This window comes from Alligator sinensis, unplaced genomic scaffold (genome assembly GCF_000455745.1).
Source record: "Alligator sinensis unplaced genomic scaffold, ASM45574v1 scaffold992_1, whole genome shotgun sequence".
Classification (NCBI taxonomy): Eukaryota; Metazoa; Chordata; order Crocodylia; family Alligatoridae; genus Alligator; species Alligator sinensis.
The window spans coordinates 642,768-669,496 of record NW_005842422.1 but is presented as its reverse complement, the minus strand read 5'-3'; the positions used below and the strand labels follow the sequence as shown (position 1 = coordinate 669,496).

Here is a 26,729-nt window from a genome sequence, read left to right as displayed (position 1 = left end):
TCTACTTTTTGTTTTCACAGTAATAATCAGGAGTTCATTTAAAGCTCAGAAAGCAACTTAGAATGTAAAAATGGATTAGGAAGACTGAACAGAATAAAAGGCTACCCAACAGGAGTCCCCAAGGTCCCCTTCAATTCCTCTCCAATTACAGCACACTGGCTACACTAATTAATCAATAATTACCCAGCCACTCACTAAGCATCATGTTAAAGTATCAAAAAAAACTGGAGACTTGGGCCAGCATTTCAAAGGAGCACTGCACCCTGGTCACCGGGATTAATACGCAGCATGAAGAATGCAGACAGCTCATTCTTCATGATATCATCCACATTTTGGAGCCCAGCTGTGAACTCCTTGGTCTGGAGGATTTGACATAACTAAGAAGATACAGAAGTTTCTCACAAAGCCAAAGGAAGGAAAGAGAACACAGAGGTGGGGGAGGGTGCATGAAGAAGGGACAGACCAGCACGGGTACACACAAAACTAGTTCACCTACAATTTAAAGTACCTCTATTAGGCTTAGTAAACTTGGGAACTGTTTTTCTGCAATAGCCAGTATGGTCAATGATGCAACTCAATTAGGAAGTCATTCTATAAAGGGTGACTTAGGCCCAAAATCCTGAGAACACTGCTACATGTTCTGAATGTTAAGCCTCTCAACAGGCCTGGAGACCGTAAAAGAAGTCTTCACATGCCTGGAGCCCAACACACTCTTAAGGACCTGCAGGACTGATTCCCTGGTATGCAAATTCTACAGTAGCAGTTCTGCAGAACAGTTTTCAATAAAGAGTAATACAATACTTACCAAGCTGGCAAGTTTTACCAGTCCACTGAGGTGGGCAGATGCACTTAAATTCACCAACTAGATCTTGGCAGGTTCCTCCATGGCCACAGGGATTTGGAGAACAATCATCAATGTCTGCAAAAAGAGGGCAGGGGGAAAGACTTAGCTTAGTTCAGGATATCAAAATGTTGGCAAATACACAGTTGCCAATAAGATCTGTTGAGAGAAGGGTGCAAAAGCGCTAACAGAGCTGTATGAAAGAACCTCACGTATATGAAAGGGGGCAAAGCATCACAATATGAATGGTCATTAAAAGCCAGCACAAACAAAAAAATGTTGCAGAAGGGTTAAAAAGCTTCCTTCCCTCCTAGGTTGTGAGTAGCAAGAGTTAGGGAAGGATAAACATTTATGAGTTTATTGCATACTCCCCCCCACAACAGTACTTACTATCAGTGCAAGTTGGTCCAGCCCAGCCTGGTGAACACATACATTCAAATCCAGTTGAGGTTTCAAGGCAGCTTCCTCCATTGTGACAAGGATCAGAAAGGCAGGCATGTTCCGCTACACCAAAACATACAGCCATGTCAGGTCTGGTAAAGTCCAGGAGTATGAGCAGTCACTGCCAGCAAGACCCACTTGCCACTCCCCCTGCACAGCCCTGCGCTTGGGCCACCAGCACAGCTGCCGCTACATCTCATTCTCATTTAGTAGCTTTTGGTTTCACACAGTATGAAACTGGCAGGGAAAGTCATCTTTCATGCTAAGCTGACCTGATCAACATACCATGGACTTTTCTGTCTGAGTGGGAGCCAAGTTAGAGCTCACACCAACTGCAGCGAGATTGCTAGAGAAGTCATTAAGAGTCATCAGGAGTTTGATTTAGCAGATATCAGTCACTGGGCACGGAGTGAGTGAGCTTAGACCTTATCAGCCAGCCTTTAACAGCCACCACCTTAGTAATATTACAAATCCAAACTTCCTAGGCGAGGCAGAATGAGACCAAGATAGCTACCCAGAGCTGACAGAAAGCTAATTGGTAGCAATCAGCCCTTGAGAATCAGGGCACTTACCAATTTCGCAGTTCTGTCCCGAGTAACCCTCAGGGCAGGAACACTGATATTTGTCAGGCCCCGTGTTGCTGCAGGTACCACCATTCAAACAAGGCAGGCGAGTTCCACAGTAGTTAAGATCTGTACACAAGGAGCAGAATGGTAAGAGCTGAACAGAAAGGGTTTTGTTCAGTTACTCTAAATCCTTTCACAGAATGTGCCTTGTGCACAACGGCAGGCCAAGACAGAGCAAAGTGAAGCCTGTATGCTAACAACCGGTGCACGGCTGGCGGGGGGAGAGGCTAGAAAACCCAGCCAAAGGACAAAAACCCCGCCACGTTCTGGATGCTCTCTCTCAATGCTAGCTGCCAGCATTAAAATTCAAGTTTTACCCTTGGCTATCTGCAAGATTAGCATACCTTTGTCACAGAGCTGACCACCCCAGTTGGTTTCACAGAGGCATTGCCATGGTTCATTGCAGGTGCCATGGACACATCCTGGGTGTGGAATGCACTTATCGCAGTACTGGCCTTGCCATCCATACTGACACCTTAATAATAAAAAAAAAAAAGAGAGCATGGAAACAAAAACTTTGAATTACTTTTGAAGACAAAAAGTAACTGCAGAACTCCCAAGGTTAAGTAAGATTTTTTGGGGGGGGGGAGGGGGAGGGTGGAAAGCCATTCAAGGTTTGTTTGAGGGTTTCTTGTAAACAAACATCTTAGCGGTTTCGCCAAGGTCTCTGAAGCCAGCCTCCTCACAAAAGAATAACTGTTCTGAGAGAACCAGCGTGGGACCATTCAACACAATGCTACTCTATTCTGAAGCTCACACAAATGTGGCCGAGAGGGTGGGTGTATACTACAAATCAATCTCTGGATTTTGACAGAATGGATTATAAATTGGAAAAAAAAAAGGCAATGGGAACAATGGTTATCTAGCCCTCCCTCAGGACTGCAATGTCCCAGGCATTTTAGCCATAGTGTGTGCACAGGAAGAGAAACCAAACACAGCCATAAACACTACCTCCCAGCATTGTAGGAGACAGCAATAGAGCCGACTTATCCTAGTGTTATCGGAAATTACCCCCTTGTGCTGGATTGTGGTAGAAGCCTTCTGATACAAAATTATGAGACCACATATGATAAAGGGATTTCTTTAAAAACAAAGAACAAATACTAGATTTGCAGGGTGTCTGTGTGTTTGCGTAGGGGTTGGTTGTTTTGGTTTAGTTTTTTTTTGGGGGGGGGGGGGGGGGGGGGAGGAGCAGGATGGGGAGGAGAAGAAGGTTTTTTTTTTAAAAAAAAAGCCACTCTCCATCCAAATGTTATCTACCATATGGAGTATGGTTTTTAAGTTATGAAATATTGCTAATCTTCAACTAACTACAGCTATTATTCTGAGATTTTAACATAGTGGGGAAAAACAGCTTAAACCATGCAAAGTCAAGCATGAAACTTAACACATTACAGCCCCCTCAAACTGGAGCCTAATTTTGGACTTGTTTCTCTCAAGCAAAATGAAACAGGGATTTTACATACGAATTAAAAAAAAAAACAAAAACCATGCACATACGCTAGGGAAGAGAGAGGGGTGTAGCTGAAGTCATAGGTTTACTAAAGTACTGTATTTCATTAATAGAGTCTGGCAGTAAGTGATCAGCAGTAATAAGTCACTGAGCCATTACTAAATTATGAAAATAAACTTCTGCGCAGAAGGCAGTTAGGCTTTCTTTTCAAAAAGCTGTTCTCTGCCCAGTAAGTCCTTCTCATGGGAAACGTTACAGGGCTCTACCCAATGGCTAATCACCCAAGGCTAATAGTAAGTTTAACTTCCCTACTAAAACTCTCAGATGCCCAGCTACCTCCTAATTAAAGATTTTTTTTTAAATAGATGCATCAATATCAGCCTGTTCAAAGCTCAGGTGAAACAACTGAAGTTGTGTGTATGAAAAACAAAGTTAGTCTAAACTTAGTTTCTTTGTAACCCAAGCTAAAAACAGAACAGGGTGGTGGGACAGGGAAAGACCACCTTTTCTGAAGTATCTCACTGAACATCTTCCGATATAGAGAAAAGGAGAAGAAGCTAATAAAACGTCAAATTTGGGACCATTCATGTTATACCAGTGCATGGTATAACACGAAAACTTGCAAGGATGCACTAATCTTTATAGAGGAGGCCACGGATTTTCCCAAATGCCTGGGCCCTTTGCAGCCTCCATTCCTGCCATATTAAGGAGGCAAAGCACTTTAAAACCTTTCCTCTTGCTTCAGTGAAACAAAATGCAGTAACAGTGAACTTTGTAGAGCGAGCATATATATTTCTTTTTAATTAATGCTTGCACTTTGGGACTGATCTAAGAAAACTAGACAAGGGCTATGGATATATTTAAAAAAAGGGGGGAGGAAAGAGTTAAAAGTTCCAGAATCCTGGAATTTGTTCTCATTTAATAATATGTATGAAGCAGTTTCTCATGAGAAATTTGAAGTTTCTTTGCTTATATAATGATTCATGAGTAGATTTGGTTTTGTTGGCAGGCTCATGTTGAAGAAAGTTACTCGCACCAAAAAGAAAAGGGATATTTTAAGTACGTTTGCAAGTTGTCTATTGCACCAGGACCTAGAGCAGTTTCTGCTGGGATGTTATTTTTAAACTCAAGTTGCATTTGTAACATACAGATGACATGACTCATCAAAACTTAAGAGAATATAAAAATCTCATTTCTGCGTTTGCTTTAAAGATATGGGACTCATTTGGCAAGCCAAAAGGATCTGAAAGCACCAGAAGGGCAGTGTTGTTTTAAAACTATGCAAATCAAGTGTGGGAAAGTTGCACCTTGAGTAAATAAGAGCACTAGTGCATGTCTGGGCAGTAAGTGGGAGGTGAGAGACTTAGAAAGAGAAAGGCCTAAAAACAATTCAGGAAACAAAGCCTGTTGTTCAGACTAGAGACAGCAACCCTACAAGGCATGTTTATTCTGAAGACAGTAGCACAAATCACTGCTAGCCTCAGCTGATAATACTTCTTGCGCCATCTGGCCCACACTACTTGCAGCGTGTTCTTTAATTAAAAAAATAAATAAATAATATATCAAGAATGGGTATTTTATTTAGGCTGTATAAGCTAAATGTATTTATTTTATTTAACCCCAGTTACATCCATGCACTTAAACATCAGAACCAAATTGAGGGATTTTTTTTGTTGCTTCACACCTGCTTCTCACAAAACAAAGCCACATGCATTTAATTTTTTTAGTTGTGCTGTCAGCACTTTCCCTTAGGAATGCATTTTTATGGATTCCCAAGGGAAAGAAGGGACTGCTGGAATCATCTTGTTTCACCTAGGAAGGCATAACACAGGCCACAGGACTCGCATGAACCAATACCCATCACCCAGAGCTTCTTTTTCAGGAGATGCATCTAGCTTTTAGTTAGACCCTTTCTCCAAAGGAAGATGCAAACTGACCCCTGCTAAGATGCAAATGGCTTTCTGTTCTTGAAACCCCATCCGTATTTTACCTCAAGAACACCACTAACTTCACTCTGTAAAACATGAAAAACCTTATACTGACCGACTCATATGCCTTCCTACATATTCTCCCTTACTCCCATGCTAAGTGATCACCATGAAGAGTTAAAAACTTTTAATAGCTTGCCTATAAAAAGTGTTCAAATTCTATACCCAATAATAACCCTGTATTGATCAGGGAGAAAGCCCTCCCCATATTGTAAATCTACAGCATGTAATTTGAGACGTTCCAAAAATTTAAAATTGTTACATTGTTGTTGTGGCTAAACTCTGCTTTTCATTGTCTCCTGGCCAGAACTGAAGAGACTTCAAAGCAGCAGCAACAAAATTCGGCATTCATCAGTATCTACTGACAAGATTTCATCCCAGCTATTAACCTCTCAGCACTCAAAGCCTGGCTCACAACAGCAAAGGAACCAAGAGATTTTACTAATCCCATTCTAAAGAATGCTTGACTTTTGCCTATTGATGGAAGGAGTTTGGGAGGGGAATTAAAGAGGGGAAGAGGAGCAATAGGCCATTGAGTTAGAACTTCTAGCAGAAAAGCCCGTAACCACCCTTTTTTGTTATTTGGCTTTTTTTTCTTTTTTTTCTTTTTTTTTTTCTTAAAGCAAATGAAATTGGAACCATTTATACAGAAGCAATTAGTCACTACTTGTGGAAGCAATTTACCACTGTTTGTCCATTTATAAGCAGCGTCACTGCAAAAATGAAAAAAAAAACCCCAAAACTTAAGCTATCCATTTATCTGAAAAAACAAAAAAACAAACAAATAAAAGAAAACAAAACACCGCTTTTCTTTTGGTGCAACCAAGTATGCATAATAGGCCCTTGCAAAATCTGGAAGTCTTACTCTCCCCTCTGACCCCCACCATCATCACATTTTGTGTAGCATCATTTATTCAGTTACTTAGCAGAAACATTTTGTTTACCTGCACTCTCCTGGTATTTTGCAAGAACCGTGTTTTGGGCTACAACCCTGACGGCAAATAGCTGTAAAAAGAGTTATACAGAAAAGGAAAGTATCAGCATGCTGTTCATTTCCTGCATTCTCACACTCGTGGGAATGCTTTAATCTCCAACTAGCATTGTAACCCTACCAAATCCATGATTTAACAGGTCTCTCGTATCAAATCTATTGGAAAGAAGCTGAGGTAGGTGGTGCCTTATGACAGCAAATCCACCAAGTCCACTAATACAGCTAGCTATAAAGAGATCCCACATAATGCCATTTTAAAGAATGCCTCAGAGGCAAGAGAAGCCATTTCACTTCATAAAGCTAAAACCCCCCGCGCTTCTGCGCTCAAGGGTGAAATAACCCCACCCTTGCACACCCACATGAGTGTTAGACTAGCGAGTTGAAACAGCGTATTTTCCCCTTCATGTACACACATGTACACAGCATGCTGGGCATCAAGATTTAAAAGTACTTGGGTGTTTTGTCAACAAGACAAGTCAATGTTTAGTTCCTCCAGTTGATATGTTTCTCCCATGATGATAATGCTGGTCTAAGGCTGATAACGTCAGCTCACATAAAGAAGAAACAGGCTGAAATTTGCTGCAGCCCTTCTAGTGCAGCTCCTCTCTTTACACTTCCTTTGCACCTCCAAAAAGGAAGTCTTCACTTAAGTTAAGGGGGTACCATGTTTCTAGGTGTATTTACATAGGTAATCACTGCAGGAGGTGACAGTGCAGATTATATTCAGGCCCCTTCTGTTCTATGCTTCAAGGTGGGGCTTATAAAATAAAATCTGCCCAAATTTTCAAAAAGTAATTCAGGTACTTTGGAAAAGTTTGTTTAATGAATGCAAGGCTCCATACAGTAAATCCTGCTATTGGTGCACTAGGTACATGGGCAGCAGCACAGTAATCAACCAATCTAGTTTAACAAGAGTAGCATGGAATAACCCAATCCTCCCCACTACCTCACTTTAAAAAGTCATCTCTTTGTCCAGTCAATCCTTGACTCCTCTTCCAAGGTTAGGCAAGGCACCAGGTTAGGGACTGCAGTGACACAGACACTTCCCCTACAGGAATTATTTTTCTATGGCTCAGAATCAGCCCAATCTAGAGGTGAAGTATTTCATATGCTTCTACCAATACTCCAGGCTATACAAAGCTATTAAAATCAAACAAATAAATCACACACACTTCAAATATTAAGTTACAAACCTTTGTTGCATTCCGGTCCCATCCAGCCTTCCAAGCAAGTTTTGTTGCCATTCTGATCGCACGTATGGTGTCCGAAGAAGTCATCCCTGGGGCGACAAAACTTGTTGCAGCCAAAGCCGTAGTAGTGCTCATCACAAATCACACGGATCTGGTACTCAAAATGGGCGACACCTGCGTTCTGTTTCAAAGCCTGCCACTGACGACTTGGATTGATCATGCCAGAATGGGATGCCTTTTCAATAATGCTATCAGGATCTACAAGTCAGAAATGAAGGTACAATTAACACTTTTGCTTAGGGGTTGGTCCCCTGTGCTGACACTCCGTTTGGCATACAGGCTTTTTTAAACAAAGTACCGCAGCAAACTGACTATTTAACTTCACGGCTTTAGCCGAAAGATGGATTCTGAAACACTTTTAGTAACTGAAATGCATATGCTGTATTCTGAACCAGAGCTTGACTGAATGGAAACAAATCCTTGAACTGCTCAGTCCTGACTTCAAGTAAGTCCCACACATCCAACAACTAAAGGGGGGCAACAAGGTTGGGACAGGGTAGGAATTAAGAGACACATCTTCATGCCTTCAGTAAGTATGGGAACCTCAAGTTTGATACATCATGCATCTTGCTCTGCTTGATGAGTTATTAGTAATATGTCGCCTATTTTTGGTAGTAATGAAAATCTCAGGCAATCAGCCTGCAGAAGCCTAATAAGACAACTTTTACAAACTGGATATTAAGGGCCTGCAGGCTCCTAGAAATTAGGTGATAAACCCAAATTGGGGAAAACATACCTCCATTCTAGCAGAGGAACTAGTGATTTTGGCATTCAGTTGACATAAATGATCTCACTCGATTTGGGAAATACTGTACAAGTTATCCCTTTAGATGGTAGGCCTGGATCTTTAGTGTCACCTAAGAGAGATGCCTTTCTTAGCAGAGTCAAATTACTTTGCGTGCACCACAGATTTCCCTTCTCTCCTTTAAAAGTATTTCACAACAAAGGGTTTACATTTTGTATGAGACATCTCATTCCAGCAACATTTTCTGGCTTTTGGAAACCTACAACTGTCTAAATTATAGCTTGAAATAATAATAATATTTCACATTTGCTCAGAACATTGTATATATCTGTGGTATTTCACTTTGTAGTCCAGGTCTTGTGACCTAAATGATCTGACACTGCCTTACGACCTGCTGCTAGCAAGCACTTGACTGCAGAGTGAAAGTTTATCATAAAACAGCCAAAATATCCTTGCAGACCTAGAGCAAAAACAAAAATAAGTACCAGGCTAGTCTGTTCTCTGTGTGAAAGCATGAGCCAGAGACAGAAAAATTTGAGGTAGAAGGGCACCTTGCCAGTAATGTGTTAGAAGGTTCTGTGTGAAATATTAGCACATTTAAGTATTAAGAAGTAAAATGCATCAAGTAGTTTATTCATTCTTTCAACATTAAAAAAAAAGCTTAGGATTTTACATAAGGCAGACACTAAGTGCAATAAAACTGCTTCACAAAGCTGATGAAGATGCATGGGCAGTTCTCGTCTAAAGAACTTTAGAAATGTTCATTACAGCCATTGATTTTTCAGTTTTCAAAAGAAACCCCCAAGCTAACAGTTCTTCAAGACTATGTAAAACTTACAATTTCATCCCTAAGTCACACCTATCCTACTTGTACCTCTAGGAAATACTTTAATGTACTTGGCTGCCCTGACACTACCACAGAAGTGCATCCATCTCTTATTTCCCTTTTTTTTAAGCCACCCTGGTACTCTTGAATCAGAGTGCAGCATCCATTCCATTTTTACAGTTTAGGAGTTGAGGTCACCAACTTCTTGTGTAGTTTGTGGTTTCTCCAGTTTAACAGTGTTTTCTTTCCAACTCAGCTCTCACTTGTACTCTGATCCTCACCCCATGCCTGTATGTGATGGAGGAGAAGATTCTCAGATACTTTCAGTCCTGCGAGTCACTTAAGTCTCTTTTGCCACAAGTAATTTAGATACCTAAAGACTTTTCAATATTGATATAAATCGCAGCAGTACAGTGCCTGCATGTGAATGTGCACTTCTACTGTGTACATATAAGGTTCCTATACCCCAGGGATGGACAAAATACACCCCATGGGCCACATTTGGCCCACCAGGCAATTACATCCAGCCCGTGGGGCCCCTCTGCAAGCCCTGGCCTTGGGCTGCTCCTCTGCAAGCCAGTGCATCCCTGCAGGAGGTGTTGTTTTGGCTAAGCAACCACCCTCCCACCCTAGCTTGGCCTGACCCACCCCCAGCCCTGAGCTGGTGGGGGGGCACTAGAGACAAGAAGCCACTGCCTGGGAGAGGCTTTTGCTGGTGACTCTGTGGCTGTTTTGAGCCTCCCTGCCTGCCTGTAAGTGGGGCCCCCTACCATACCCCCCATCCTAACCCCTCCATACCCACACTGCACACCACCCCACCCATACACCCACTCCCCAACCACACGCCCCCTTCCCCCTACATACAATATAGAAAAGTAAGACTGTATTTTGAGCTATTATGCAATTGCATCTAGATATACTATGCAAACACATGGATCAGGACAAAATTTTTTCTTTTTTTCTTTTTAATAAAATGAAAGTAAGTTATAGTAGATGTTTGATTTTATTTTACTTTTTGGTATATGATTTGTTTTTTGGTTTTTTTCTAGTTTCAAGATGGCAGAACCCTCCCACCCAAAAGAAGTACTTCCAAGACAAGGGGAGAGACTTCCAGTGGCAAAAGTTAGGGGTTAAAGGTGGGACTTCTGCTCCCAAAGTGGTAACCAGGGGGTGGGGCACCCACCAAGGGGCAGGGCTACCCTTGCAGCCCTCGACAGCTCACCAAAACGCGCTAAGTGGCCCTCTAGCCAATATAATTGCCTGCTTCTGTTATACCCAGTGATATTATTCCTGTTAGATTAGAGACTAATACAGGAGAAATGCTGAAGCCTGTGCCTATCCATTCGTCTTCAGTGGGACTCGCTGATTGATTCGCGTTACACTTATGCTTAAATATCTTGCCAAAGTTGGCTTTCCCATTGGGACCTTGCCAAAATGGCACCTAGCGTCTGTGGCACAGCTGGCATCTACACAAAGATTTCCCTTAATCCACTGTCTTCACCATATTTTACCATTAGGAATAACTATGGATGCTTTGCCCAAATTACATAGGGACAATGGATCTGCTTTGCTTTTGAGGGAAAGCCTTTTACCCAGTGTTCTCAGTGTTACTTCACCTCCTCACAACAGTTCACTCTTTGGTAACTGAAAGCAGGCTGCAACTTCTTTTCTTGCCTCCACACTGACATCCCTCCTCCTCCTCTCAGCAGATCTAGGGATGTCTATTTGTTACAAAGAGGGTTAGGCCACATTTCACTCAAGTTGGCTAGTCCTTTGTGTACACAGCCAGCCAAATTCTGCAGAAACACTCCCATTAATTCTCAGGCTCTGCCTGAAGTAAGAGTAGACTGGTGGGATATTATTTTGCTTCTGATGGGGTGAGAGATGATCACTAAGCATCTCTTCCTGTGATATGGATCAGAATAGTTCAGCTGTGCACACAATTTCTGACACCGCTCATGCAGGCTTCTATAACCCTGGTCAGTACTTGGCACCAGCCATCACCAACAGAGGAAAAAAATACTCTTATAACCAACTATGACACTGCAGGCCAAACTTTTTAGCAAGTCTGCCCTAAATTAGTCCCACATCTTCCCCAAGAGCCACTCTGATCCATTGCCTAATCTGCTGCTCTGCTCTCTGATCTGCCATGTGCCACACAGAGGCTGCCCATGCCACTTGTGATACACATGCTGCAGGCTGGCCAACCCTGAACTATGGCAAGTTTTTTCTTTCTAGTTTTTCTTCACTCTCCCTCAGTACCACCTGCCAGTGTACACTACCAGAGGCGTACTGCTCCAGGCTTCAGGAAGAACTCCCAGAAGCCTTCTACTACTCCATCCCAAAGAGATTTTAAAGGGTACTGAGAAGCAGCAGGCAGCAAAAGAAATAAGAATGAAAATCAGCCAGCCTCAAGGGAAAGCGACCGTCATAGCTCCCTCAGCATCATCCATCCTTTGATAAAATGGTTAGAGGAAACATTACTCAATTTAAAATTGATGTAGTGGAAGAAAGAAACTTCTGGTATCTTTTTAATTTGTACCATGCACTTAGCGTCAGAACTGGCTGGTTTCAAGCCCACTTCGTAGGTCACCTGCCGTTCTTAAATGCTTCATCTCAATTTGTCAGTACAAGCATAAGACAAGAATTTCCAGGGTAGTTCAGAAGTGACTAGCCATTTTGACTACAGGCTGGCATTTCAGCTAGTACAGCCTCAGGGGAAAAAAAAAAGGAAATCAAGGTACGTTAACGTGCTTTTGGCCACCCAAACTGATTTGTTATGTTTGAAGTCTTTGCCTCAGAATGTCTCCCAGTTATGGTTTAGTTTACCTTAGGCTAAAACCTCTTATGCTTTGCTGGAATTCACGTGCAACTGATACTAGTAATTTACAATAGCTCTTTGACATGCTGCAAGATGCATAAAATTAACAGAGCTGACATAGCATAAAAGTAACAGCAGAAAGATGGAATCTAAATACAGACATGAAGACAATCTGATGGGTTAAGTCATGGCCCTTTGATTTCAATGGGGCCAGGATTCACCATGAGCACTACCCGGGAGAAAGACCATTTTGAGCTTATGGTGGCTAGGACAGAAAGAAGGGAAGCAGAAGCAGGAGGCGGATGCAGTCTAGATTCTTAGCGATAATATTTCACTAGGAAGCTCAACATATGCCACCAAAACAGAGAACCTATTAGAGGGATAGCCTTCTTTCAGAGCCCTTGCAGAGGGAAGTTATGGAATTCAATAAGGATTAAAGCATTAGGGTTCCATAGGAAGTTCTGTAGAAACTTACCAAACCATCATTTTATTCATTGGCAATTGTATATAGGTTTTAAAAAGTTCTCTAGAAAACCTTATTCTCAGTGGCACTTCAAAAAAAAAAAAAAAAGTGCGCTGTCCATTAAGCACAGGCAAATTCCTTCTAAGCAAGGTGGTGATGCACAAGAAAAAAGGTTGGGTTTACGCAGTACAGCTACTTTGGCAAAGCTACTGGGAGAATTTAATCAGCAACACAGGCAAGACTAAGCCTGCCCTTGGTCAAACATGCTATTGGAAAAAAAAACAAAAAACCATGAGAATTTTGTCCGAAGACAATTGTGCTTCCAGAACACTGGAGCAAAGAAAGGATTCATTGTGTAGCTTTGGAAAGTCAGTTTCATGAAAATACATGAGACCTAATAATAGAAAAAATGGCAGAGACCCAGACTGAGGGGAAAAAAAAAAAAGCAGTATCCTACTGTAAACAAGACCTTCATTTTGAATGCAGAGACATCTTCCACTTATAATTTGACACTGCCAGTGTAGCAAGCCCTATGGATATATTTCCCCTTACCCTCACATAGTGTGTGTAACTAAGGCCCAAAGAATTTCCTGATTAATGGTTCTGGGATGCTGTTGTCTCTGCATGCTCCTCTCTCAGTGGTAGCTAGAGCAGACCAGAAGGCAATACCTGGTGTCATTTACTAACACCTTTCATTAAGTTACTATTCTATGCAAACTTTGCAGCATCTGGAATGAATGAATCCTCTTATATGAAAAGGAACTGCATATATGGGATTGCTATGCCCAAGAACAGCTCCAATGGGGTCTGTCTGAGCACAGGGATCTGTGCTCCGCCTTCCACACAGTCTGGAAATCATGAGTCCCATGCTGCTGTTGATAACCCAAGTAGTTCCCATTTTCAAAATAACTGGGATTATAACAACTACATACAGATAGGTTGGGTTTGTTTTGGGGGGGTGGTGTGGAAAGCAGGGGGAAGCTGGAGAGAGTTGGGAAGACAACTCATTATTTTCTTCAAAAACAAAATCTGGGAACATCATAGGTCACCCAATTCCTAGACTGAAGCAACACTGGGATCTAATGGATTCTGATGCCATGGGAAGGTGAACCCCTATATATGCACAAACCAAAATCCTGAGCTTTGTGGAAGCCTCATGCTCTGCCCATTAATATTTAAATACTATTTCAGAATACATGCACAGTTATACAGCAGCCCATTAATAGCACAGCTCACAAGTTGCAAGGATTTTATTACTTCCTGTGGCTAACAGGAAAGTTTCTGAAACTGACCACATGAAGCCATTCCAGGGAAAGATATCTGCCCCAGTTTTCAGCCAGCTTCGTCATGTGGCACCTGGCAAATATTTTCCAATCTCCAGCTATAAATCCTTAGATTTAAATCCTCCACCCCAAGGAAAAAACAAAACACTGATCAGTTTTGTTTTTCATCCCAAGTCATCAAAATAACTTTCACATTTAGTCTCATTTGGCTTTTATAAGCTGTGTGGGTTTTTCAGCTCTGAAATAAAGTTCTGTAAAGCATCTAAATCATTTAAGTCCCACTGCAAGTCAAAAGGATTTAAGCTCCCAAGTACCATTTGAAAATCTGACTTGGGTGCTTATAAGAAAAAAAAGTTACCTATCATCTCCATTTGATAATTCACACTCAACTCCTCACCTAAAAATGGAGGACATGTAAGAACACACAGTATCCCAGGCCCAAATCCCATCACCCACTCTGCATAGGCAAACTGCACATGTGCAGATGGTATGACATTTTCCCATATTCAGCAGAGAACGTGTAGGTTCTTGTCAGCAGAAGTTGTATCGTGACTGGGAAATGGAAGTGCCACAAATTAGCTGCCCTCTTAACATAAAGGTCTTTCAGTAGGTAGTCATCTGAGGAGTTTCAATGGAGTAAAGCAAAAAAATACTTACTAGCAGAGTCATTGCTGTAGTCCCATGCCTCCACAAGTAATGTATAGGATCTCTGTGAAAACAGAAATACATTTGTTAATATTGCAAACAGAGACAGCCTTTAAAAAAACGTAGTTTGTACATGTGTATACATACACACTTTATATATTTTATCTATCTGTACAGCTGTAACAGGCCATTTTCATTTATTTAGATGCAGATGTTCCATCTCTCCCACTCTGGAGCTTGCCCATTTAGGACATAAAATAAGCAACAGATTATACTTGAGACAAATGCAATCCTCTAACCCCTTAAATCAGACTGGATAAAGTAGCTTAAGAGACCTTTCACCTTGGATTGCTCATCTTTGTCAACACTAATGCATCTTATGTTCTTAACCAGGAAGTACAGCTTTTGACAGTGTGCTATAGCAAGAACTGAACACGTTTGGCAAAGATATATCATGGCAGGGGGGGAGGAGGGCGGGAAAAAAAAATCAGCTGCTTCAAAAGAATTTTAGTTACAAAAAGCCCTCTCTTTTTCTTCCAAACCCAGACAGTTTTTTCCATCCTGAAAGCAAGGAGTGTTGCTAAGATTACCCTGCTCAGGCCAAGCAGTGCAATCTCTGGAGACGTTGCCTTTCAGCACCCCCTTTGAAAGCTTTGTCTGCGCTAGGCCATCACTGCTCCCACAAGTATCAGGTAACTAAGGAAAGAACTGATGAATCTGGGAAGGGGGTGGGGTGAGAGAGGCAGTGTAAAACAAAGCCAAGGAGCAAGCTCTTTAGAGGAGCACAGAACAGGAAGAAGTGCTAGTCACCTATGTGTCACAGGTACAGACAGACTGAATATGCCAATGTGTTTTCTACCATTCCAGTAATAATCATAAACATTCAAAGGGATCCCTTCAGGCTGGAAAAATGCCAGCTATTACATTCAAGCTACCTCAGTCTTCAAGAACAAAGCCATAAGGCATTCCCTGCCTTTATTTTGCTATGCTCTAGTTTGATCCTTCATTTTCCAATACTGTCATGGTCCCAAAACAGGCTTATAAACCACATTCTCAAAAAAAAAAAGAGGGAGTCAGAAGAATCAAGCATTCAGCAAGAAACCAAGACAGTGGTGGTCAATTGTTTGCTTCTAATGTGAATGCAACTCCCTCCACCCCAGTAAGGAAGGGGGAGGGGGAGAAAGAAAAAAAAAAAAAAGCATGCACAAATTAGGTCTGTGCATGAGAAGTTACACATCACATGGCTTATTTTCTTTACTTCCCATCACGTTGCCAACACTAAGTAGAGATTCATTTGCAGCCACTGCAGACAGCAATTATTAAATAGTGTGCTACCAGAAATGAACTGCATTAAAGTAGTAAACAGCTGCAAGGTGCAAGTCTCAGACAGGACTTCAAACCCACTTAAAAAAAAGAAAAAGAAAAAAAGGTCTTCTTTGCTTTCTTATTTCTCATGACTGGACACAGCATGCAGCCTCTGAATGAAAACCTAATTTGTGATAGACACCAGCTTGGACTATAGCCTAAATGTTTCATATTCAAAGCAAACTAGGATTCCATTTCGTTCACTGATAACTGTGGGAAAAGGCTTCAAAAGTAAGCAAAGCTGGGCAAGCCGAGACATGTGCCCAACCTTCTAAGCAGAACCTAGATCAGCCCAAACCATTTTTGGTTAATAGTTCATCAATAAAAGTTACACATTATTTGTTACTATTCCAGAACCAGTCTGGTAACTTGGAGGAAACCCCTAAGACTGATTGGATTAGAGCTGCCAAACAGCTTTAAAAAAAGGTTTTCCCATGCAAGTCCTGAGCCCTATTGAAATACACGTTTCACTTCATTTGTGGTACTGCTACCCAGTCACCATCCCTGCTCAGTTTAATTACAACATTGAGAATGAAGACGTGTTACTGCAAGCTTAGAGGGAAAAAGAAACTTAGGGTGATGCAGAAAATTAATTATAGCAGCCCACACAACTTCCAATAAAGTGAAGGATGTTTTCCTGTTTGCCTTGCATAATTGTTTTGGAAGATATTTTGTCAAAATTCATAGCAACAGTTCCTGCTCAGTTCTCAGGGTTGTTTACCAACACACCTCCACCCTGGAGGAAAGGAAAGACAGAACTGTGGCTTTGAGTGCCGCTGTTGCCACATACCTATGACCACTTTCCAAAAATACATGGGGCTTCATTATTAAATAAATAAATAAAAATGAAAGCAAACACTTTTACTAATGGGATGGGGGGAGGAAAGTGGGGAGGGTTGGAGAACTTACCCTAGCAAAAGATTTTCAAAAATATTTCCCCGCCCCCTCACAACAAAAATATTTGTAGCAGAACATAAGCTACTGAATAGGAACAAAGTAAGCAGTGGCATGGATGTTAGACTTTTTTTTTTTTCCAAATAATTTTCATAAAAAGTGGCTTAGTAACATCTTTATTGACACAGTCGGACTTATTGCATTCATTTGGCCATGCCAGAAAAAGAAAGCAATTGTCCGCATAGACCACTTTGTTGAGATGTTAGAGCATTTTAAAAGGTGCACGTCATCCCCACTCTATAGATTAACAATTAAGATATCTCAGGAATGAATACTTAGAGCATGGAGGTTTAATTTTTCCCATGCCCAAAGCTGACCTCTGCCCATCTTCGAATAAATATACATCCAGACACAAGAATTCCACATCATGCACCTTCTTCCATCAAAGGAAGGTACCAGGCAACAAATCAGCAGCAAGCTATGACAGAGTCACACCCAATTAGCCACTGTAAATCTGATCTTGACCAGAAGGCAAAGATTCCAACAGAAGACCAAAGCCAACTTAACAAGAACTTCAAGCCACTGGCTGGCAGAATATTCACACTTTCACGGTTTATTCAGTGCAGAGAACACATTATAAATACACCATCACCACACTTGAACCAGGGGTTACAGAAGCTATGAGAAGATTAAAATAGTTGGGCTTATGCTCAAGGAGCATGACAAACACCAGCTTCACTTTTTTTTTTTTTTGGTGGAGGTTGATTGTATACTGAAGGGAAATCAAAGAGAGTTGGGAATCATACTTAAGAACCATCTACTAAGTTTAAAAGCCTTTGATATTTATTCCTGATCTACACACAACGCCAACAAGACCTCTGCAGACCCTAAAACTCAATCGTCAATAGTCCCCAATTGGGATTCGACAGGGCATTGCCACCTCTTTCCCAGATTAATTGTGTGGACACAACTTTGAATATATTTCACAGAGCAGATGCATATTTCAGAAGGACTTAAAAAAAAATATAGACAGCCTCTGGAAGAAATAGTTGCCAAGAATCAAAAATGATTATCCAATTTCAGGCACCCTTTTTGATATGTCAGGAGAGGACTAGGAATACAGCAACACAGTTCTTCAGGACTTCCGACAGACAAGGGAGAAGGATAAGTTTCTCCCCTCACATTTCCAGAAGCCGTAAGTCCTTCTGAAACCTTCTTTACTTCTCCTCTCCTTCCTTTTCCCCTCCCCACTACACAGAAGAGCACTTCAATGAGACATAGCAGCAGTACAATTTGTAGAGGTACCCCTTCTTCTTCCAGTTGTGGCCAATCAAACTTTTGTCTTCTTCTGCCCAAGACGTTTAACCATGCAAGGTATTTTGCAAAACATACAGAGCATTGCTTTGCCAAGTGCAATGGGAAGTCCACATGATTGTGCAAGCTTCTCTTCTGTCAAACAGGGTAATCAGGTTAAGCATGGTGATGCTCAACCTGTGCCTTGACAGACACATGCAACTCCCTAGGAGACTAAAGGACTCGGAGCTACCCTCTTGCTCTCCCTGAGACTCAGGCAGATTGCCAGTCTCCTAACACTGACAAAGGCTGTGGAAGAGTGCTGAGCAAATGGGTGTGGTAAGGAAAAGGGAAAATGAGGAGCAATTCAAAGTACCCAAGAGGCAGGGAGGGGGGCAGTGCTGAATAGGTTTTCAGCTAGTCACAAAACCACTTCCGCAGAACCGTCCACAAGGTTCTCCTTAGGCACCACCTGACAGCAAGTCAAGATGACACCACACAGACATGCCAGATCACGCCGGTTCTTGTTGTCCAACTCCATTTTTGACAAGCAGCTGTCCGAGGCTGAAGATTACTGGTTTTGCCAGCCAATGAAATGCAGGCATTTTTCGCAAGAGAAAGAAGGTGGGGGGGGAGGGGGAAAGAGAGAGCGAGAGAGAGAGACTGACTTGTGTTGAGTGCAACAAAGCTTGCATCTTTTGGGGCCACCTAATATAAACCATAACTATCAGTTTTACTCTGAGGACCTAAGCTGGCCTGGCATGCAGTTCTGGTTTTATTAATGTAAGCAGTGACCTTGCCTCCCAATGTTCAAGGCCTTTGGGAACTTCAGAAGTTGTTTGACTCCACATGCTGTGCAGTATATTGGAGGCCCAGTCAAAATATGGCTGTACAATAATGGGCTCATATGAAAAGGCAACAGAGCATTCTTTTACCTTTCATAGTGTGAAGCAAATTGCTCTTTCTTGGCTCTACTGATGGTGGTAAACACTTCATTGCCACATTAGTGATGGGACATCACACACACACACACACACACACACACACAAAAGCAGCTCCCAGGAGCTTTTTCCTCTTGAAAGCAGAAGCCAAACCAGTAATTGAAGTCAAGAACTTCTCTGTGATACAGCTGTCCCCTCTTGCCAAATGATGAAGGACACAAAAGTACCGCTATCCAAACTATGTGTGTGCTACATCCAATAAACCAGGCTGATCTCTGATCTGGCAAGCCTACTGGAATAATGAGTATCCTGTGAATACATAATGTGCTGAAGTTGCCATTGTGCGAAGTAGAGTCCATGGTTTGTCTGGGAGCCGAGCTATGCTGAGTCTACTGTTGCTTCCTGTTGCTTGTCCTGTATTAGCATTATTTTTGGATAGGCCCCATTATGTTCTGTAATCCTCACTGCAGTCAGTATGGCCACACCATTGTTCTTGGTTAATATTAGCAGTCAATGCCTCCGTCTGGGTGGCTGGACTACAATGTATTCTAATCACAAAACTAGCATGCATTAACCAAACAATGTACCAGAAAGATTTTTTTTTAAACTACGGCATCTCAATTTTAAACCAACTTTCTTTTTTTTTTCCCCCTAAAGTGATCTCCGCTGCAGGGAGCATATCACAACGGCATTTTAATCAGTGCCATATCTGGTTACAGGGTTATTTTCTCACGAAGTCCCTGCTTGTCAACAAAGACGAGTAAGCAGGCCAAGATGTCAATGGTCACTTTAAAGCCCTCCCCAACAAGATTACCCGCTATTCTTGTCACTGCCCCTACCTGTTTAAAGAATCCCACTGATAATTAAATGCACCAGTTACAAAAGGGTGGCAAGGTTAATAGAGAGAATACCTAGTAGCCAGCCAAGCAAAACAGTCAGGTTCACACAGAGCAAGCTTGAACAAGAGGCCTTTCTACTTATTTACCTAAATGCATAAAAACTGGGTTGAGCTGGTAAAGGCCTCTGAATGTTTGACTACTTACAAACCACTTTAACCACTTCTGTCCACATTTTACAGTTTCTTCTGTATGCTACAACAGTAATGAATGTAATTTATGCTGTAGAACAGTGACCACAGAACCATGAGTTCCATGCAGTTAAGGGAAGAAAAAACTCAACTTGATTTTGACATCTCCCCCCTCTCATCTTTAAGACACATTTAGGTTAATGAGTTGAACAGAGTTTACAAAACCACCTCAGAATTATTGTATGTGAAACCGCCACCCAAAAGTGGGAATTCAGGATTTTTAAAACCAGCTCCATTTTCCTTAGTGTGGTTTACAGGCTATGGAAGCAAATTAAAGAACTGAAGTGAAAGCAGCAAGCAGGTACAGTACAGCATTCAAAACTACTGGACTGAAGCTCGAATAACTGCACTCACCCTCATTAAAAACACAAGCCTTTACTCTGAAGACATACACTACCTTATCAGCTTCAATGGCTTTAGAATTAGTGTGCTTACATACTCAGCTTCAGTTCATAATGGCAATGGTAAAATTCATTAGGTTAATCAAAAAGCATCAGTTCCACGCAATTTGTTTGTGGACACTTGGATTTCTGGCTGCATAAAGACAATAGCAATGATGAACTTATGCAGTCTGAAAAGGCTCCCAGACAAGAGTTTTTTTGTTTTTGTTTTTTTTAAACAGAGAATTATGCTGGGCCCAATCCAGATGCCATTAAAAGATAGCTGGAACAGGTCCTTATTTTACCAGGAACAAAGATATGAAGGGAAAAAACTAGTATTTTTAGACATTCTATGACAATCTGAGCAACAGCAAATTGGGTTCAGATAGGACATGAAATCCCAAGCTGATTGGAGCGTATCTATCCATTAGAGGGCAAAAGAGGCACCTTAAAAAAAAAAAGCATCATTCTTTTACATTCTTAAGAAAGAGTCATTTGGATGCCAATTAGGTTCCAGAGGGTCATTTAAATCAAGCACTCCGTTTTGAACAAAGAGACACATGCAAACCAGTGGTGTCCTAAGCGTCAGCCAATGCAGCGTTTCCCACAGTGTTCCAATATCAACATTAATCCCCTGTACTGGTTGCACTACTTGAAGTTAGGTGCTTTCATGTAACACGCATCTCTTCTATACCACCCATGCAATTTCACAGATTTTTGAGCAGAGCACAACTGCTTACCTGGCAATCTGAATTTTGGCAGCGCCTAGAGATTGCTACTGCCAATTGCAGGAAGTTAATTAGGGGCAGGGGGGGGAAAAAAAAAAGCCTCTGAGCTACTGGTTAGTCGTATAGTACTTAGGGTGTCAGCTACGCAAGTCTGATAGTGTTTCCCCCTCAAGTTCAAAGATTATTAGATCAGACGTATGCTAATATTTTGGAAGCTTCTTGTCAAAACAAAGAAAAAAATTAGCAAAACAAAGTCCATAGCTAAACATGTCTTTGTTTTTCTGGTTACTGGATACTAAAAGGAGAGTAGGCTGTGCCAGTCCGTAGAGCTTCTTTTAAATCTTCAGAAGCAGGAGTAAATTTTGTCACTGAAGAGGCAGCCAGTTAGTACGTTCTTAGCCCAAGGGCAAAATAAACACAGGAAATACAAAACTGTTGTCTTTAAATATCACAGTAGCAGGTTTAGATGCTTTTGCACCTTATTATGCATTTGGTAGGTTGATGCAACTGGCCCGCTATTAAATAACAACGGATCACAATTTCAGAAAAAACAAACTATTTGAAATCTGAGCTGTGCATACCAAGGAGACTGCCAACTTTGACCTGCTTCATGCTTAAAGCACTACTGAACCCCAAGAGATCTCTTTTTGCATAAAAACAAAAATGTTGAGTGCTAAACTTTGCTTAGTGAATTAATGCAGGGCACCTTTGAAACAGAAGACATATCAGGCACTGCCATTTTTTTTTTTTTTTTTTTTAATTGTGTGGTTTTGAGAGAGTCTAAATTAATCCCTCTGGATTTTGACCGACTACTTATGATGGCGAGATGCATTCCACAGCAGAATTTATCCTCAGTGGCTTGCAAAAACTAGCAAATGGAACATGAAAATGCACTGGGTTTTAGACTTCCCTCTAAAAGCTTTACTTCTTTCACAAAGTTATCAAGAAAATCACACACGACTTAGAATGGGCCCATGCTTAACTAAAGTCCTGGCTATATTTCTAAGGAGAAACTGCAATTTACTGAAGTCCTTCACTTGCTATTGCAGGTGCAGCTTTCTGGATGCACTCTATTTCCTTCATGCTGGTCCGTTGCCCTGGTTTCCTAGCAACTTATTCAAACCTCCAATCACTTAAATGAATTTATGGCCCACTATCCCCACACCCATTACTCACAAGGGTATACATCAAACCCTGCACAACTGAACTGTGCAAGTTTTAAAAAATTCAAAACTGACATTAAGTGTTGCAAGCCAAACCTAACAACATGACCAGACCAAATTCAAACCTTCCCTATTTTGCCTAATGCATAAAGTTCTACGCATAAAACTATTCTCGACACCAGGCATATGGAAGCAATTGACTGGCGGAGGGGGTGGAGGGGGGAGAGGACTCTTATTGCCTTGATTTTCTTTGTGTCACTGATTCTAAAGTTGGAATTTCCAAGAAAAGCCCTCCGTCAAATAAAAGGAAAACAGAACTGATGCATATTCAGAGATAAGTTGCATGGCAATTGGAAATTCATAGATCTAGCTTCTATAAAACTTTGATGGCATTTTCAGCTGGGTATGTACAAGTACCGATTCCTCAGATATACACTTGTGAAGACAAACTATTTCCTCACAACTAAGTCACTGAGAACACATTACGGTAAGTGTTTAAAAGAAACTTTAAATGCAGCAAATCAAAAGAGGGTATAACAAATTTCAGTGTCAGGTTCACATTAGCTGTCACAGTAAAGAGACTATGTTACTGCTCAGTTCTTATCTTTAGAAATTTAGGCACTCCTGAGACAGTTTGTATATCTAATTCTCGGGCAAACAAAAGCTTTGCCACATTAAATATTCCTTTGTTCCAATGCTTTTTAAAAGTCTCAATGGCTAGTGAGTAAAAGCCATCTCCCTGTGGAAATGAAAGTTAGGAAGCAGGCTGGATAAGAAGTGAACAAACAAGTTGTTTTTTCTGCAAGAGAGTATGCAGCATCTGGTCATAAAATTTCAGCATCAGAAACACAGGGTTTTAAACTTGTAAAGCAACACAATTAAAATAAATAAAATTAAGAAGAGATGATGCACAGAAGGGACTCCATTGCTCAATTAGATGCAGCAAACAGCACAATGGGAGCAATTCTTTCACTAAATGCAGATGAGCTTGCTAGAATAGGGGGAGTGAGGAGGGGCGAGAAGGGAGATTACTGATAAAAATATATTTATTTAATTGCAATTTGTTTGACTCCTGCTCATTTATATACAAATTATAAATGATCTATAAATTAAAAAAAAAAAAAAAAAGAGACATCCTCAGGTGTTTCTGAAGGTGAGACAAGATATCCTAGATGCGCCTGCCCTTCATAAAAATGACAAAAGCAGCACTACAGCCACCAGCAATACTTCAAATACCACAGATTTTTACAAAACCCTTTATCCCTTTGATGGCATATTTGATAACAGTTTTATCTCATTTCAAGTAAAAAAAAACAAAACAAAAAAACAAAACCCCACACAGGGTTTATACTTCCAACAGAATACTTTTGTGAGCTATACTATTGTACTTTGTAATTCTATCTCCTTAAAAATGTGGACTTTATTTCACCCTTGGGCCTCTGCAAGCTTCAGTTCATAGGACACCACAACTTGATCCTCAGCATAGGAAGGTAGGAAGCAGCAAGGAACACATGGCTGGCTGGGATTATGGAGTCAGTGACTGTCCAAGGGGGGAGCTGAGGGGCGGCTTCAATAAGCAATCTGAGCCCTCCCAGGGATTTACTGGTCCTTATCCAGATAGGATGGGGCAAGTTTTGGAAGGGGTGGAACAGCTACACACTTCAAGCTTACTGGCAAGGGCAGGGACTGCAAAATTAGTCACACCTCCCCAGCATGCACTTAACAGTACTTACTTTCTTCCCTTGCAGGAATGACCTTAGGCACCTAAGATTAGGACAGGCGGATTTTCAGAAATGCCGAGCAGACAAGTCCCAGCAAGGACACTGGGAGATGCATTTGCTCAACACCTTTTTTAGGCGAGGGAAAAGTAAAAGATCCAACACTTGGCTTTTAGGGGATGGGAATAGGCTCAGAGCCCAGTTTTGGCATCCAACTTCAAAAATATTGCCCCCAACAGGTAGGACAGCCAGATTAAGTCACATATACAGAAGAACAACAACATAAGATGCACACGCACAGACAAGTGAGGTCCATTAGACAACAGATGTTTCAAAAGCAGCTATTCAACTCTTGGCAGCAGCTTCATGACTCATTTGAAGACTTCTCCTATAAAGTGGTAATACCTCTTTCTGAGCAATCAAGAATTAAGCCCCGGCTCTTGTTTTCCTGTAGCTTCCAGAGACTACAAGACCTAAAGAGCATAACAAGATTCGCAGGGAAGCTGGCAGCTTGCTCAGAGAAGCAGTTCCCATCCATACCAAGCCCTGCAGTGAGTTTTCCCTTGGAGTTTTCCATCAGGAAGCCTCCCCAAACACTAGCAAGTGGAGGCCAGCAGTGATACACTTTCCACATGGGATCATTGTAACCACCTCAAAAACTGAACTTCTGACCTTGTAAACATTAAGGAGATTTATTCAGGTTGTGAAGTTAAGAAATCCTGGGTTTGTTTCTCTGAGTCATTTAGGACTTTCTCAAGGCACATCTGACTTGCTAATACTACCAATATTTGCATTCAAATGCTCTATGCTCAGGGAGGAAAAAGACTGCCAGGTTTCTCTTGTTTGTAAATGGGATTCCTTTCCCCACTGCAAAGATCCTTCCTTCCTCCCTGCCCCCCCCTTCCCCGGATCCCACACCAACTTCAAGAGATGTTAAGCCAAGACTCCACCATGCGGATAACCAAACTCAGCTGAATACCTCTGCAAGCGGAGGACCCACACACACGCACACACTGCAATTCACTTACCGGCCAGGCGAAACTGAAAGGCAGAACAATCCGGTTCTTTTCGCTATTCCGGTTGTATTTTAAATTAAAGGTATTCCCTCCGATGACAGAAGTAGATCCGGATCCGAAGCTGCAAGGCCCCCCAGCAGTGACCCGGGACTGATACTCCTTCAAGCAAACTTTAAAATAAGTATCGCACTCGTCTCTGGTGCACTTTCTATCCCCTGGGTTTCGGGTGCCATCGCAGCAATTCCCATTCTGCAGTTCACCGTTCACGTTTTGCATGGATAAGATCTCCAACTCGAACTGTCCCGATCCTAGAATCACCTGTTAAGCCCAAAAAAGACCAGAAGAAAAAAAAAAAAAGTTATTCTTTAAAAAAAAAAGAAAAGAAAAGAAAAGAAAAAGAAGGCAACTCTAATAAGTCTGCAGAGAGGCGAAATCCAGTCTAAATAAAGGGACCTTTTCTTAAACAACCACCACAACAAAAGAAGAACAAACCTTATGAAGAGACAAGCTTGCAGGTTTGTTTTGGTTTTGTTTTTTTGAAAATTACTGAGCCTTGCCCAAGAAAGTTCATAAATCCTCATCTCCAGCCCCTACCATGAACCCTGCAGAAGGAGCCTGGAGTAGCCACACACAGCTGAAAGACTCCAGGTCCCGGCTTAATCTTTGGGAGGCTTAGAAAGTCCAACTCAACATGCAGAGGACCACCTTTCAACAAAATAAAGTGGGCTTGGGGGTGGCACCCTAAATGCTACCTCTGGGGTGCACTGGAGATGAGCAGACAAGCAAGCAAAGCCCCCAGAACAGACCGACCCCCTGTAATCTTGCCAATTAGCTCCTGCAAAGATTATTGCAATTACCTGACATTAGGAGGGGTGCTTTCCTGCAGTGATTTGCATCAATCAAGGTGGGGTTCCCCCCCCAGAAGTCTACAGGGGAAACACTCACTGAAGAAGTGGGGGATGAGGGGAGGAAGGGAAAGGGGTTACTAGTTTGGGGCTTTGACTAGCCTGATCAGCCACCATTAAAAGCTTGCTATAAAAGCAAGGGAAGACCTTTGGACTCCTAAAGTAGGAGATTGTATGCGTCTCTTGTAAACATACATGCGTGCACATATATGCGGGTGGGCATGTATGTACACACACACACACGTGGGTGTGTGCTTGAGTGTATATGCATGTGTGCACGTGTCTATGTATGCATGTGTGCTTGAGTGTATGTGTGGGTGCTTGAGTGTATGTGCACGCATGCGTGTGTGCATCTGTATGTATGTATGTATGTGGGCGGGTGCTTGAGTGTATATGCGCATGTGAGCATGTGTGTGTCTATGTATATGGTGTGTGGGTGCTTGAGCATGTGTGCATATATATAGACACGTGTGCTTGAGTTGGTTTGTGTGCATGTATGTATATACACACACATGCATGTGTGCTTGAGTGTATATTTATATGTATCCGTACACGTATCACATATACAGAGCATGTCTATATAGTGCGTGTGTATCGACATGGCTAGCGGCACGCGCACACAGAGATACCCGCGTGCGTGTGCTGTGCAGCAGCAGCGGAGCCGGGTGCAGGAGGCAGCACCACCGGACTTTCGCCCTCGGAAGAAACCAGGGGGGATAGGAAGGGAAGGGAAGGGAAGGGAAGAGAGGAGGGGAGGGGAGGGGAAGGGAAGCCCGAGCCGAGCGGCGGGCGCCGCGCAGCGCGCCGTGCCCGGAGCCCGCTCCCCGCCCCACGCACCTGGAGGCGCAGGCACAGCAGAGCCAGCA

General features: G+C 42.0%; 1 protein-coding gene across 2 annotated transcripts in view; it reads right to left on the bottom strand.

Moving 5' to 3' along the window:
• JAG1 (jagged 1) overlaps positions 1–26,723 on the bottom strand; it is a 37,391-nt gene extending 10,668 nt beyond the window's left edge. The window contains exons 1-9 of one of the 2 annotated variants that reach the window (XM_006030117.3): positions 26,701–26,723; positions 24,971–25,276; positions 14,386–14,437; positions 7,534–7,788; positions 6,294–6,354; positions 2,253–2,383; positions 1,855–1,974; positions 1,232–1,345; positions 806–919 (exon numbers count right to left, since the gene is read on the bottom strand). In XM_006030117.3, the coding sequence (XP_006030179.2) occupies positions 806–919; positions 1,232–1,345; positions 1,855–1,974; positions 2,253–2,383; positions 6,294–6,354; positions 7,534–7,788; positions 14,386–14,437; positions 24,971–25,234 (1,111 nt within the window). In that variant the 5' untranslated portion in view covers positions 25,235–25,276; positions 26,701–26,723. Of the gene's footprint in view, positions 1–805; positions 920–1,231; positions 1,346–1,854; positions 1,975–2,252; positions 2,384–6,293; positions 6,355–7,533; positions 7,789–14,385; positions 14,438–24,970; positions 25,277–25,815; positions 26,244–26,700 lie in introns of those variants that run through there. The other variant, XM_025211687.1, reaches the window with a different exon arrangement.
• Between the last annotated feature and the right edge of the window lie 6 nt (positions 26,724–26,729).